The sequence below is a fragment of the Rattus rattus genome, chromosome 2 (genome assembly GCF_011064425.1).
Source record: "Rattus rattus isolate New Zealand chromosome 2, Rrattus_CSIRO_v1, whole genome shotgun sequence".
NCBI lineage: Eukaryota > Metazoa > Chordata > Mammalia > Rodentia > Muridae > Rattus > Rattus rattus.
The window spans coordinates 222,744,333-222,759,167 of record NC_046155.1 but is presented as its reverse complement, the minus strand read 5'-3'; the positions used below and the strand labels follow the sequence as shown (position 1 = coordinate 222,759,167).

Sequence of the window (14,835 nt, the reverse complement as noted above, 5' to 3'; positions counted from 1 at the left end):
CCTCACTAAGAAGCTCTATAAAAGTGAATACACTTGTTTGTGAGCTGAAAAGGATGGAACATCTTTCTGTAGCACAGAAGTGGAGAACAGAGAAGGTCCTGAGGTAAGAATGCTAAACTTTGCAACATCTTAAGCCACTGCACATCCCCCAAAGGACAAGTCTACTCTCTCCAGTTGTCCCTTGAGTTTCCTCAGTTGTAATTACTTTTGATTTTAAAAATGAGAAGAAGACAATCACAACTCCTGTCAAAAACTGTGTCTGTGTCCTTGTATTTGTGTCAAGCACTTTATTAAATTAATAAACAGTAGCCTTCTTGATCATTTCCATTGTCTTCTGATCCTTGGGTACCAGGCAAGAGCGACTCACTATTGGATGATGCCATTCATGGTGCCTACCTATCTGACCAGCCCATCTCCCTTCTAGAGGGTGGTTGTCATCTGAATAAAATGTGTTATCATGGTTCTCTGTCATTTACCATTCTCTGAGATAATGTGCACTCCCCAACCACTACCTGTGGCATTTTCTTACCTGTGTCCTGGTATGTTTGATTTTGATTTGAACCGGATCTTTCAGATTCTGGATAGTAATGTTTCCAATGCTGCACGCCATCACATAACTCACTAGGATTTTTCTTTGAGATCCAACATCCTTTTAAAGAAAAGAACAGATTGCGTGCACAAGTCATAAGCACACACTTTCATGCTCCAAAATAAGCAAACGGTCAGCAACTTTTACACTTAAGATCTTCAATTCTAGAACATCCTGTTTATGACTTCCAATTGCTGGCTTTCCTGAAGGGTCTCTGCTATTTCCCTTATTACAACAAATATATTGAGTGCACAGCACGAACCAGCATTATAAGGGATTGTTCGAAGTGCTCTATTCTCCATCACTGGGATGATGCAAGCCAATTGACAACTGAAACAATACAAACTCATCAATCATACATACTCATAAGGAGCTGTGAAACAATGAGATCATTTCCCAACTCTAGAAAACAGATGAAATTATTTACAGTATAAAAATTAAAAAGCGATTCATCATTTATACCCATGCCAACAGCCTGATATGTTTACCGTTGGTTTAATTTGGTTGGACTAAAGTCCTACTCAGAATATCTGCCTTTTAGTCTTTTGGACTTGACAGCAGCTGAAGATTTCACAGAGAAATTAGGTGGCCAGAAAAGTCCCTGGATCTGTGTTTTCCAATAACTTGGAGCACCTGTTTGTCTTTCTAGCAAGTTCTCTGGTTTTCTCTTCCATCTTGTTTTCTTGTCAAACTTGAATGTCTCTATGCCACAGTTTATAAGTCAGTTGTATTAAAAATAATTGTACAAGCTCCTAAATTCCAAACATAATTGTAAAGTAGAGGTTTTGATTAACTTTTTTGTGTCCATTACTATCAACACAGTTGACTTGGGTTGGGGGTGACCATCACATATTGAAAATGCTTCTATTATTTCTAAAGCATGGGGAGAATATACAAACCCTTTACTGGTTTTTGTTTGTTTTATGTTATATCTATGTCTATGTCTATATCTATATCTATATCTATATCTATATCTATAATCTATATCTATATCTATATCTATCTATCCATCTATATGTTTGTTTACTTTCAAAATTCTAAAAATGTACTACTGTAGAAGCCCCCTAAAATATATGCACATATGAAAGAAATGTAAATGGAGTCCCAAATAATATGGAAACAAAACACTAATTAGACATGTTACACCACAAAGCAAAAACTTGCAGTTCCAGAAAAGGCTTTTTTTCTTGAGTTATTGGCTAAAGGGTGCTCATGGAAACCCCAATTAACGCAGGCTATTGTCAAAGCTACAGATCGCTCTCCACAAACTGATAAGGTCCTACTGCTAAAGACAGCACACATTTCATCAAGCCTGAGGAAGCTGAGCTGGTTCCTAACTCCAAGTTTGTATAAAAGTCAAGGTTCCATTTATATTATACATAGTATTTTAAAAACCAGTTTCTAAACAATTTGCAGATAAAATTTCTAAAATTTTGGAATTACATTTTCCCATATTCATTCCCTTTGTCCCACCCCTCTCTCTACATCTCTATCTCTCTTATTCTCTCTCTTTCTCTATCCCCGTTTATCTCTCCCTCTCATTCTCTTTCCTTCTGCTTCCCAAGTACTGGGATTACAGAAGTGTGGCAATAGGCCCAGTCGTTTTCTCCTCCTTTAACTGAGTGGGTATGGAATGGCCATACGAGAAACATTCCTATGAACCTGAGATTCAAAATGCTCTTCTGCACAGGACACAAGGCTGAACAAACACTAATACCTTGAATTTAACTGGTAACTCTTCTTCTAAAGAAAGGACCCAGCGAAATGCTCTCGATGGGGTTGGCCTCATAAAGGCAACCCAGGGTCACTAGTGTTTGCTGGCAGTGGACCATCTAGTATCTGAGCTGAGGCCAATAAAAATGATAATATGTGCTTAGCACAATGCCACCCTACTCTGCGGATATGAGAATGCCAAAGGTCATTTGAAATCCTAATGGGAAAAATGATTAAAGCCAAGAATGCCGCTCATTATGTAAAAGGTGCTTCCTGCTGAGTTAAAAAAAAATCCTTTCCTTTGGTGCACAAATGCTTTAACTCTAGAGGCCTCAGGGTCTGGAGAACAAAAGGATTAACAAATAATAAATAGTAGCATCATAACTAACTCAATTTCTCATTAGATAATACATCTTAGCCTGATATTTATTTTTAAAACTCAAGTAAGTACATACTGTTAGATGAGAGATTATTTGAATAAAATATTTAAACATTTATATTATTTTTTTAATTTAGAAAATATAGTAGGTTAATTTTTCTCTAACTGTTGGTGTATTTCAAAGGAATCTGAGTGTTTTAATCTCTGAGCAAAGATAGTTCATTTAAAATTGGGAAACTAAATAAATTCAATGAGTTCTCACCTGGAAAAGTCCAGTTTTGTTGAAGAAAGTGAACTGTGCTCTTCTGACCAATATGGAATCCTCAGGACTTAAATTCTCAAGCAAATTTGGAGGCAAAATCACAGATGCCAATGGGTCTGTCTGTCCATTCTCGAAGTCCATCTGGTACACAAAACGCAGTGGTACAATAGTCATCGTGAGGGTAATGGTAGCCCAGTCCCCAGGCTGAGTCAGATGACAGAACATGGCAAGGACCACAGTAGAAAGAGACAGTGTTGGCCTTGACCTCTGCAGAAGTCTGGAATTCCTGGTTAAGTCTTTGGTACTCAGATGCAGAGATGGCATTTGGAGTTGAAACAAGAATAGTTTGATTCTAAAGCACATCCACGATGCTAGAGACCAGTGAATATTTTTCAAGTACGAGAGTGAGATTTTAAAGTGTCAGATTTTGATGTCCTTCTCCATAGACTATGGGCTTGATCTAAACTTGTTTAACGTCAGAGATCAGTTATCTCTGTAAAGAGACAATAGCTGTTTTGGTCTTGCTTTGAAATCATGACCTTTATTTGTAATGAAGACAAGTGCAGGGGGACATACTCTGGATGGAGAAGAGTTACACAGAACAACTCAGTCATCTTTGACACTCGCCCTGGTTGCTTTATGGACTACAGACTGAAAAACAGCTAGACTAAGAGCAGCCTCAGGTACCATTTTCCTTCAAACCATAATTCAGGCCTTAGAGATTGTCTGTCTTCATAGCATGAGATGACACCAGTGGAGCTTGTACTGTTCAAATAGGAAAACCCCTGGCAAGCCCCCAGACCCCTAATCTAAAAAGAACAAAAGAGTCTTGCTTGTATCTCATGCCTAGACCTTTTTCTCTTTTTATTGTGATTTATCTTAAGAGGTAAAAACAAAACAACCCAATTATGTTCCACTCAGATCCTCTCACAGATCAGGAATGGTGTTGCATTTATTGGGTTCATTGTGCTTGCCAACACTGACTGGAACATGGTAGGCACTTGGAAGTCACTAGCCGAGCTGTGACTTTAACATACCCGAAGGGGTCACTCAAGCCCCAGATTACTTGTCCAGCCTCGTCTTGTTCTTGGCTGCTGTAGACCTACCTTGTGGCTTTGAAACACATGATCCCAAGAGCAGCAGTCACGGAGCACGTAACTAATCTAGACATGCCAGAGCCCCACACATCTTAGAAGCTCAAGGGCAAGGCCCAGAATTGTTTTTAATATGTATTTCCTGGACTACTAAAGTCCAGTATGAGAACTGGTGGCAAGGAGAAGGCTTCTCCTATGCCGCTTCCCACCGGAAGGTTGGTAATAGGACTTTTATCTCTTTAAATGGCTCCCAACCCATACTTCCAACAAGGCGGTCTATACTCATGCACTAACATTTAGCATCTTCTCACATCCTTTAGCAGGTACCCTTCATCGTCTAGGCTATGAAACATTACCTCCTGTACTTATTTCTATTTTACCTACAGATGCCAATGCCATTTTAGCCAACATTCAGAGTTATCTGCCATCTCATAGACCCAGACTTCCTTAAGTATCTAATATTAAGGAGCCAGTAAATTTGTTCTGTCTCATTAGTTGGTTAAAATGAAAACAAACATGGATTTGTTACCTGGAAATATGATTCATTATTGCTTGGAAGGCCAATGCTAAAATTTGAAGGGGCATTGGTTCCTGGCATCAGGGATGAGACTCCAAGGGCCAAATTCTGTGTCTCAATATTCACGTGTGGGGTGCTATTCAGGTCTATTTTGAAGGCAAGCTCATCAATTGTTTTTAAAGCTCTAAAGAAATGGAAATGACATCACTGTTAGATTAAACCGTGTTTTAGGTACTTGTCACCTGAGAAAACTCTAATAAGGAAATTATCTTTAAGTTCTTTGATCTTAGTGCATACAGCCATAAAAAAAATCGCAAATCCCAATGCTATCAGCTAAAACACAGAATGACAGTAATTGATTCATCCTCAAGGAAACTGTACTGTCTCATTATTATCATCGTCATCATCATCATCACCACCACCACCACCACCACCATTATTATTATTATTAGCAATTTTATGTACTTTGGTGTTTTGCCTGCATGAGTGTTCATATAAAGGTGTTAGATCCCCTGGAACAGGAGTTACAGACAGTTGCAAGCTGCCATGTGGTTGCTGGGACTTGAACTCAGGACCTCTGGATGAGCAGTCAGTGCTCTTAACCACTGAGCCATCTCTCCAGCCCAACTGTACCATCTTAAGGGCAATCAACAGGAATAAATTTTGTTTTCCAAAGATATTATTTGAGAAACCAAAAGATTCTGCAAAAGCGTTTGCAATGAATTCAGCAGAGATCAGATAACCTAAAGAACAGGCTAACAAATACATCTTAACCAAAGAAATATTACTTAAAGGAAGGAAAGAGAAGAAATTAAAGACCCCAATGTCAATAACAAGTGGAAATAATGTACAAAGAAATATAATTACACCTGTTTTCATTTTAGAAGTTCACAGAGCTGTGACAGAGCTGTGTAGAACAGTAGATTCACTGTTACAATAATCCCAGATAGCCACAGTTTTAGAATGAAAATATATTGCAACATACCGGGTATGCCTTGGGGGGCTTTATATATGCTACCAAATTAGAAAGTCTAATTACTTTGTAAATTATACTTCCTTCCGAAATAGAGAGCTTTAGCATTTCCTTCATAACTGACCTTGGGAAACACCTATGCATCTCAGAGTCATGAATTATGGAGTGTGAGCAAACAGCATGTGGAGAGAGGGAATGTTCTCAGAACTCGGCGGGGAAGGGATACTTACTCAGTAGAAGACTCAAGCAAATTGCTATCTGAACTGCTTAAGATGTTAGAAAATATATTCATGAGAGTGGAACCAAGGGTTCTGTCGATGTTTTCTTCTTTGTTCACGATCCGCTTGACCTGTTCTACAATGCTGTTAATGTTAGCCGAGGTGAGGTTCTGTCCATCCCCAGTTAAGTCTAAAATCTCATTGGCCACTTCATTTGATTGTCCTAGAAGCAGGGAGAGAAACAACATGACTGACGTGTGCCTGGGGATCTGGGACATTTCTAGGAATAGATGGTATAAATAGTTTATTACACAACTGGAGGAAGTGGGCATTCCATGCACAGCCCTCCCCCATCTTTATAAGGTAATAATTCTTTACACTAAGGGACAGATTTCTTAAGTATGAAGTTGTGGTATAAGGATACAAATGATTGAGAGGGATCAATGTCACCTTGAAGTTGCTAAGTACATGCTTTCCACTTTAAAAATAATGCAGAAATATGGGAAAATCGATAGAAGTAGCAATTCGCACATTACTTTTAAATCCTCTGTGTAATTTTCTTAACAGTTTTATTTCCCTAGGTTATAAATATGACACAAAGCTAATATGCAGAAATCTATGATTTTCTTACTAAAATACATGGAAGATTCGTTTGCTCTAGTTTTAATATTACAGTAATACCGCACGGCGAACATCACATCTGAAGAGAATGAAGCCTTCACTATGATGAGGTCATGTCACTATGTCTTTGACAAGGGAAGACAAATTGAACTCACTTGAACAGTTGGAGGCATCGATGGGGCCCCAGAAGGTGGATGTTTCGTTACAAAGGCTGTAATAATTACCAAACAACAAAGTGGCATTTAAATATGCGACATTAATAAAATCACAATTAACAAAGGCAACTGTTCATTTTCAGCTAGATTTCCTTTGAAAAGAATGCTATAAACGACAGTAGGAATCCCTATTGGGAAACCAGTCAGTAATTTGCCCTCTCGAAGGGAAGTACCGGCTACCTCCTGTATCCTGGCCTCACATACACTGTCAAGTGCTGCTTTAAGGACCTTTACTGGAAAACTCAAATTTCAATTCCACATAACTCTAGACAGTAGATTTCAATCCACGTTTGTAAAAGAGGAAATGCATTTTAGAGAAGCCAAGGAATTTTCCCAAGACCTTGAGCCAGGAAGAGGTAGGGCCACATTTCAAACCTGCGTCGATAAATCTTAGAGCACTTCTCTCTTCTCCACAGCAAGTGTCAAACACAGCCCTGGATGCCGGAGACTCACACTTAGGCACTTTCTGTTCCTGAGTCCTTTCCCAAAGAACTAACTGGGCCCCAGGCAGAGGGTGGAGGACTAGATATGTAGGGTGGTTTGGCCAATCCATGCAACGGTCTCATCTAAGGTTTATTAGACATGCAGGGAATTCTTGTGTCTTGGCAGTCTGTGTCAACAGGCTGCCCAGCCTGGATCTGATCTTTGTTCCCCTCCTGCCAATTCTCTCTTCCCCCAGATGGGTAAGCAGTCATGGAGGTTTCGATGCATGCTCCGAGACCGAGTTGGCTGCAGGGTTCTTTTGCGGTAGAGCCCCACTTCGGCTTTCCAATTTTCTCAATCTTTTCTTGGGGAGAATCGGATTAACTCACTGTTCGGAGGAAAGCAGCCTTGTAGGTAATATTTTATTTCCTCATATCTATCCACCCACATGTGTGTGATTCTTGTCTTGCTTCTCAAATCAACGCAAGGAATGAGTACAGCTATGACAGGGATCATAAACTCAGACACGTGGCTAGTCAAAAGTCAAAGGAAGAATTACCATGTCCGCATCATAAAGAAGCCAGGCTTGTTTGGACAGGGTTGTTTGTAGACAGAGGGAGAAATGGCTGTCCACTTGAAGCCTTCTGGATCCCCCAATGTGTTACACATACCTAGAAGAAAGTGAGAGTTATTATGAGATAGACCAGCCCTTAATTTTCTGAAGTTAAAGGTAGAGAATGAAAACCAATGACAGTCCCGGGAATTTAGTAACTATTTATATACTACCAAAATAACCAATGTTTTATATTCAGAATTTTCCAAAGTTGGCAAGGACATGCATACCTTTGAGACAAAAATTATAATACTTTACAAAAACCATCTGATAATAAAAGGACATTGTGTAGTAATGAAATGTATGTGCTCATTCCTGTGAACCATTAACTACATATTAGTAAAGGAATGACATTCAGAGAATAAGTAGGGTGGGGATTGAGAACCAACCTGAAAATTTCAAAATGTGCTGTAATCAGCTTAAAACGGGGGAAGGAGGATCAAGCTGTGCATGCAATGCTTCCTGGTTAAGCTGTAAACCTATGTTATGGATCGCTTCCTAGCCGTTCTTGTGGTGTACACGTCCCACAAGCTTACTGGGAAAGAAAAACCAAGGAAGTTTCGACAAGCCAGCTTCACCTGCCTTATCTCTTTCCTCAAACTCTTCCACTCTTTGTGTGAAAATACTCTAGGTTAGTGGTTCTCAACCTGTGGGTCGTGACCTTCCAGGGTCAAGTGAACCTTTCACAGGAGTTGCATACCAAATATCCTGCATATCAAATATTCACATTAAAATTCAGAGGAGTAACAAAATTACAGTCACGAAATAGCAATGAAAATGTTATGGTTGGGGGTGGCCATAAGGTGAGGAACTGTATTAGGGGTCACAGCATTAGGAAGGTTGAGCACCACTGCTCTACATCATTACAATAGCAAACATATTTTCAGATTTTATCACTGAAAATGTCAAAGTCACAGCAAGACACCAACCACCCCAATAAAACCTTTCTTTTTTTTTAAGATTTATTTATTTTATGTATGTGAGTACACTGTTGCTCTCTTCAGACACATCAGAAGAGGGCATCGGATCTCATTACAGATGGTTGTGAGCCACCATGTGGTTGCTGGGATTTGAACTCAGGATCTCAGGAAGAGCAGTCAGTGCTCTTAACCACTGAGCCATCTCTCCAGCCCCCCAATAGAACCTTCCAAGTGCTAAAGAAACAGCAAGTCTTTCTGAGCATGAGTGGGAACCAACTGGAAATTCAAATGACCTTCCAAACTGCCCTTTGAATTTAGGAGGTTTTAAGCTTTCATTTTCCAATGCAACAAACCTTTGTTCAAAGAGTCACTTCTAGACAAACCTATAAAACAATATCAAAGGACCAGTATAAGTTAAGTACCCAGGTATGCACAGAAGGCTGTCCTAAGATCGTCTAGCCCTTGAGGACAGATGGGGCTGGTCCCTCAGGGGTGTGCACTCTTATCTTTCCTGCCATTTGTTACAGTGCTTCTTTGCAGCGACCTTCATGTGTGAAACAGGAGTTCTATGGAAGCCTGCTTGTGAGAAATCATGTACTTCCACAGAGCCCCAGATACTGTTTAGTACTTCTCGACTGGGGCTACTGTTTACACGTGTCCACCTCTCTAACGGTCTCTATTACAGGTATTTGCAGACGTGGTCATTTATCACACTGGATCTGGCCTTGGTTGTTTGCAAGCTCAGGGGGTGGAGGGTGTGAAGAGTACTTTCGCTTCCTAGTGCACCAGAGGCAAAGCAGCAAGATCTTCTTTTGTCCTGATTTCTAGGAAAATCCCTAGTGAGAATATAACTGCTCCTAGACTAACACCAGAGCAATTACTTTAGTTGCGTATGGTTTTAAATATTTGTTTGTAGGGGTTGGGGTCTTAGCTCAGTGGTAGAGCGCTTGCCTAGCAAACGCAAGGCCTTGGGTTGGGTCCCCAGCTCCGAAAAAAAGAAAAAGAAAAAAAATTCGTTTGTAAACGCATATACCATTAAGACCCATCCATTTATTCATTCATCCCACAAGTATTATGTGCTCGTGGCCAAGCATTTTTTTCTTTTAAAAATAAGATGCCATTGCATGTTAAAGATCAAAATATTTAAAGAAAACATGAATAAGAATGTAGCTAAGCCCAATAAGAGACTATTCTCTTCTAAGGTATGTGAGGAACAAGGTTTCTTAACAATCTGATGCAAAGACTAAACCATGACGATGTCTATTCCATACGATGACTTCAGAAAAGGCCTCTAAGGAGAGGTGGTTTTGTGGCTATCACTGTAGTTATGTCGGTGAAGGTGAGTGGGTCATTACAGTAAAAGGTGTGTACATGGTCTAGCTATGAAAGTGTGGGTGCTTGGGAGAAGACAGGCTGGCTCGCATGTATCATGGGAGCTTAGGATGGGGAAGGTGTGTTGTTGATAACTGATTGTCTGTTCAAGATTCCCGGCTTGATCCTGTGAAGGCAATAGCATCATTCACAGAGAGAGAACACAACAGTAAGGAATGTTTTATAATAAAGACCTTATCTTCATTAGCTATTTCATGAGAGTCCTTATAAATGCATATAGACAGCTTTTTAATCCCATAAATGGAAGCCAATGATAGTCAAGGGTATTCTGGTACTTTGCTCCTTTTAGGATGAGAAAAGATAAAGAAAAACAGTTTGCTTCCTTCATTCCCTAAGATTCCAAGGTATTGAGATAATCTTTAATGTAATGTTACACATTTTTAACAGACTCCATATAACAAAATGTTATCATTAAAAATATACTTTTTGTGGACAGATAACAGAAGATGTGTGTGTGTGTGTGTGTGTGTGAGAGAGAGAGAGAGAGATACAGAGACAGAGAGAGACAGAGAGAGACAGAGAGACAGAGAGACAGAGACACAGAGAGAGACACAGAGAGAGACCTAGTTAACTCTGCATGTGTAAATCACATAAGCTGAACTCACGTACCCAGCTGCTTCACGTCCACTTTGCACAGCCTTATGCCATCCTCTAGCGATGCGTTATTTGCTGAAAGCTTTTGCTCAATCATCTCTCCATTCAGGCTGACATTATTGGTAGCATTGTAGACTAGAAGGGCCCAGAGCACCAACCTAGAAAAAAGATATCAGAGAGAACTAGTGTTCCTCGGTTGCTCACTGACTTGGGCTATTTTAGTGGGAGAAATAGAACAGGAATGCCATGTATGGTGGTTTGATTAAGCTTGGCCCTAGAGAAATGGCGCTATTAGGAGGTGTGGCCTTGTTGGAGGAAGTGTGTCATGGTTGGGGTGGGCTTTGCGATCCTATGCTCAAAGCGCCATCCACTGCAGAAGAAAGCTTTTTGATCAAGATAACAGAATTCTCAGCTCTTCCAGAACCATGTCTGCCTGGATGCTGCTATTGTTCCTGCCATGATGATGATGGACTGAAGTTCTTTAAACTGTAAGCCAGACACAAGGACACATGGAAACTGAAAAGCTCAATGAAGGAGTCTTGGCCTTTCTCTATGGTATGTTCACACTACCTGGAATAGATTTTACAAGATAGTTCCCTTAGAATTTTATTATGGCACCCCAGTATTTTTCAGAAATATTGATATTTTAATATCAACAGCTCATATATTATATAATAATACTTACAGTATCTACTCAACTCAAAAGAAGATATAGTAAACTTAATTCTTCTTTTTGTTTCTGTATACACAAAACTTAAAATTTCAGATAAAAAAATTGAATCATTGTATTGAAATTGTTGTATTATTTTTACAAATAAAATGCATGGCCTTATATGGAGCTTTTTACAAGTGCTCTGTATGGTGGAAATGTGTAAAAGGAACACTAAAAATATATGGTTTGACTACTATGATGCTGCAAATGGTTTTAGAATTTGTGAGCTTGAAATTTTTCTGAATCAAAGGAATGTAGGAATCAAAAAAAATGTAGGAATCAAAGAGTAGATTTTAAAACCCCCATCAAAACATACAGGTAGGCCATCACCACAGCTTTTACCAACAGCAAAAATCGAAAGGTAAAATTCAGTATTGAGGTGAAGGTATTGGATGTTATTTTGTCAGGGAAAGGAGAATTTTTTACTGCTTTATGTGAGAGTGCTGCATTTGTATTTCCTCCCTACTCTGAAGAAAAATAAAGACTATAGCACACACCACTCTATCATCCAGATTGGTTGCCATTCACTCGCTCAGGAGAAGAGGAGGTATTACATCCTCAAAGCACAGAGGATGGCACATTCTACTTATGAAACTTTGTCAGTAAGAATAGAAGTATATACAGAACTAGCACATTTGTGATGCTAAAAGAAGAATAAGGAAAGTATTTATTGTTCAAGGTTAAATGAAGTAGCTACACAGCCTGTCCTCAAGGACAAATCTCAAGGACAAAGTGGCACACTCTTCTCTCAAAGGCTTTTACTTCTAAAAATGATCCATTACTACACACTCACACATAAGCCAGACTTCAGCACGAGTCTAGCATAGATGTGGACACATGGTGTACGGTGAAGCCCTGATCACTTTCTAAATGGCATATGATAAGGTGTCTTGTGATTAAATGGCTATCGGAAGAAAAGCATTGCCACTCTGGTTCCTGAGAGCTCACAACCATGTCCAGGACAGCACCCTAATGATTCGTGGGAACATTCCAATGCATTATTGTGGGTGTATTCGATACATGAATAACACGAACCATTCAAGAAGTAGCCCACATTTTCACAATCCTTATCTGTGTTATTTTTCTTTCCCATCTGGAAACAGACACAACTCTGGTTCTACAACGGTCAAGGTCTATCTCTGTTGCTACCAGCCATTCGTTATTGGTATAAGCCAGACACTCTGGTTTCAGGTTCCCTGACTGTCCAAGCAGTGAAATGCAACAGCATTATCTGATGCTTGAACTGCAAGACTGAATTGAAAGGAAGAGCTTGGAGAAAGAAATAGAGTAGACTGTGCAAAAGGAAAACTAGGAGAGCGACCACAAAGCCTTGTCAGTGGGCACGAGAGCAGCACAGAATGGGTTTTTGAAAAGAGGGGGAAGCTATAAAAAAAAGACAATGCTGAGAATTTTTAACAAAGGAAAACCAAGTAAATGTATTTTCCCACAAGTAAGATTGATTCGTTTGCCCTATAATTTTCTGTGAAATTTATTCAGTGGTTTGAAAGACCAGGAAATGGAGATTTTATTTATTTAAATGTCTTTTGTGCAAGAGCTTCTGAGATGTTGGCACACACCCACTGTAGCTGGTGTCTAGTGTTATCAGTAAATAGGAACCTTTGTGAGGAAGCTGGTGGGATGCTTAGCTCCTAAGGAAGGGAACTGGTCTCACTCCAAGCTACCGTTGTCTCAAATGCTAGATAAACACCCACAGAGGATCCTAGCTGCTGCTGGATCCATTGATGGAGCCCCAACATGATGTAATAAGTGTGTGAAGGACTATTTTCCTAGGAGAAGGAGAAGAATAGTCTTGTCATTTACCACCCTGAAATATGTTACTCTGTTTTCAAATCATAAATGACTGTCACAATGAAAACCTAATCAGACAGCGTGATTCAGTTTATTGACCACGTACAGAAATGACAAAGTTTAAAACATTTGTTTTTATCAAATATTAAATAGAAAGGGAAAATAATAAAAGTTTTCTGGTCAACTCTCAAATAAAATTTTATGTGTATTTCTCGTAGCAGCCATAGTAGACATCATTATCTTCAAGGATGTTTTCTTTTCGTTTTTAAAAGAAAATTCTTATTTATATTTTGGAATGCATGTGGTGTGCGTGCGTGCGTGCGTGCGTGCGTGCGTGCGCGCGCGCGTGCGTGCGTGTGTGTGTGTGTGTGTGTGTGTGTGTGTGTGTGTTGGTTCCATAGACCATATGTGGAGGTGAAAGGATAACCAATGAGAGTCAGTTTTCTCCTCATACCATGTAGGTTCTGGGGATCAAACTTGGATCATTAGGCTTGGCACCAAGCATGTTTACCCGGGGAAATTTCATCACCCGATGGCTACATTTTTATAACATCAGATCAGTAAATTAAAACCTAGCAAGCTTTCTAAGAACATGCACTTTTCAAATGATTTTTACAATTCTATGGAGATCCAATACACAATTCTAACACAACTGGTTTTTTCCCATCCATGCAAGGGTTTCACTGTTGACTTTGCAGCAATCTGAAGGGCAGATCGTTATGTGCCCACTGGTTGTGTGTGCTGAGCGTAACCACTAATCACCTATGTGCTTAAGTCATGGTCTTGAAACAAATTTCAAAATGGCGCCTTTAAAAATAGTGATGATTGTTGATATTAAAATATTTGGCTGCTATTGTTTATATTTTTATGTGCCATCACATGTCATTATAATCTTACAACAGAGCTATTTGAGTAAGTTCTGAGGCTAAAACTAAGGACCTAATACATGCTAGGCAGGTGCTATTCATACACCCTGAATTTTGCCTCCTATCCAAGAACTACTTCCCATGAAGGTCTGTTTGGAATTTTGAATAGGGAGTGATGGATTTGGGTGAGCTACAAATGTTAGCCCTGCTCGCCCATTCCTCTTAAGTGCTCTGCTTCTCAAGGCCTTTTGACAGACTAACATTTCTACCCCAATTGTTTTCTCTTTCAGCTTCACAAATGAGAAAAAATATAGTGTGCAACCAGGCTGAGGAAATAAGTTGAATGGACTAGGCAATTAAAACGTTGTTCTCTGATCATTGTTTCATTTTTCCTCTCGTCAGCCAAAGTCATGAGCAAAGACGGGGGTGGGGGAGTACACTTTCCAGGTCTCCTCGCTGTTACCTTTTGTCGTCATCCATGATGTCTCTCTTGACTTTCATCCTGTCTTCTCCTAAGTCTTGGTGAAAACTGTAAAGACAGATACATGTATCTCTTATCGAGCCATCCACTGTGTCCAGTCAGCAGTAAAACTGGGGGAAGTAGAAAATGAGGATGGAGACTCTAACATAACTTTCCCAAGTGTGTGTTCTGACGTGCCCTGGTCTGCATAAATGGATAACTGTGTATCTGTGATCTCCTGGAGACCCACAGTGCATTTTAGCAGATCGCAGACCCTAAGACACTCCAAGAAAGAATCTGCTTCCTATACCTCCTGAACTTAATGAACAGCTGACCCCTCTCCTGCGTCAGTACAGCTCTGATTGAGGTTTAAGTATGAGGTTATGAAAGCATCATCATGGAAGCTCGCGTGAGCATTGTTTGGTGAAAACAGTAAGTCGAAAAATAATGAAAGCTCGCTTAAGA

At 39.7% G+C, this 14,835-nt stretch overlaps 1 protein-coding gene across 1 annotated transcript in view; it reads right to left on the bottom strand.

Annotated features, from left to right (window-relative positions):
* Adgrg6 (adhesion G protein-coupled receptor G6) overlaps positions 1-14,835 on the bottom strand; it is a 70,355-nt gene that overhangs the window by 27,889 nt on the left and 27,631 nt on the right. The window contains exons 8-15 of the mRNA XM_032895281.1: positions 14,374-14,439; positions 10,539-10,681; positions 7,564-7,675; positions 6,522-6,577; positions 5,758-5,968; positions 4,567-4,738; positions 2,944-3,084; positions 530-649 (exon numbers count right to left, since the gene is read on the bottom strand). Coding sequence (XP_032751172.1) covers positions 530-649; positions 2,944-3,084; positions 4,567-4,738; positions 5,758-5,968; positions 6,522-6,577; positions 7,564-7,675; positions 10,539-10,681; positions 14,374-14,439 — 1,021 coding nt within the window. The remainder of the gene's footprint in view (positions 1-529; positions 650-2,943; positions 3,085-4,566; positions 4,739-5,757; positions 5,969-6,521; positions 6,578-7,563; positions 7,676-10,538; positions 10,682-14,373; positions 14,440-14,835) is intronic.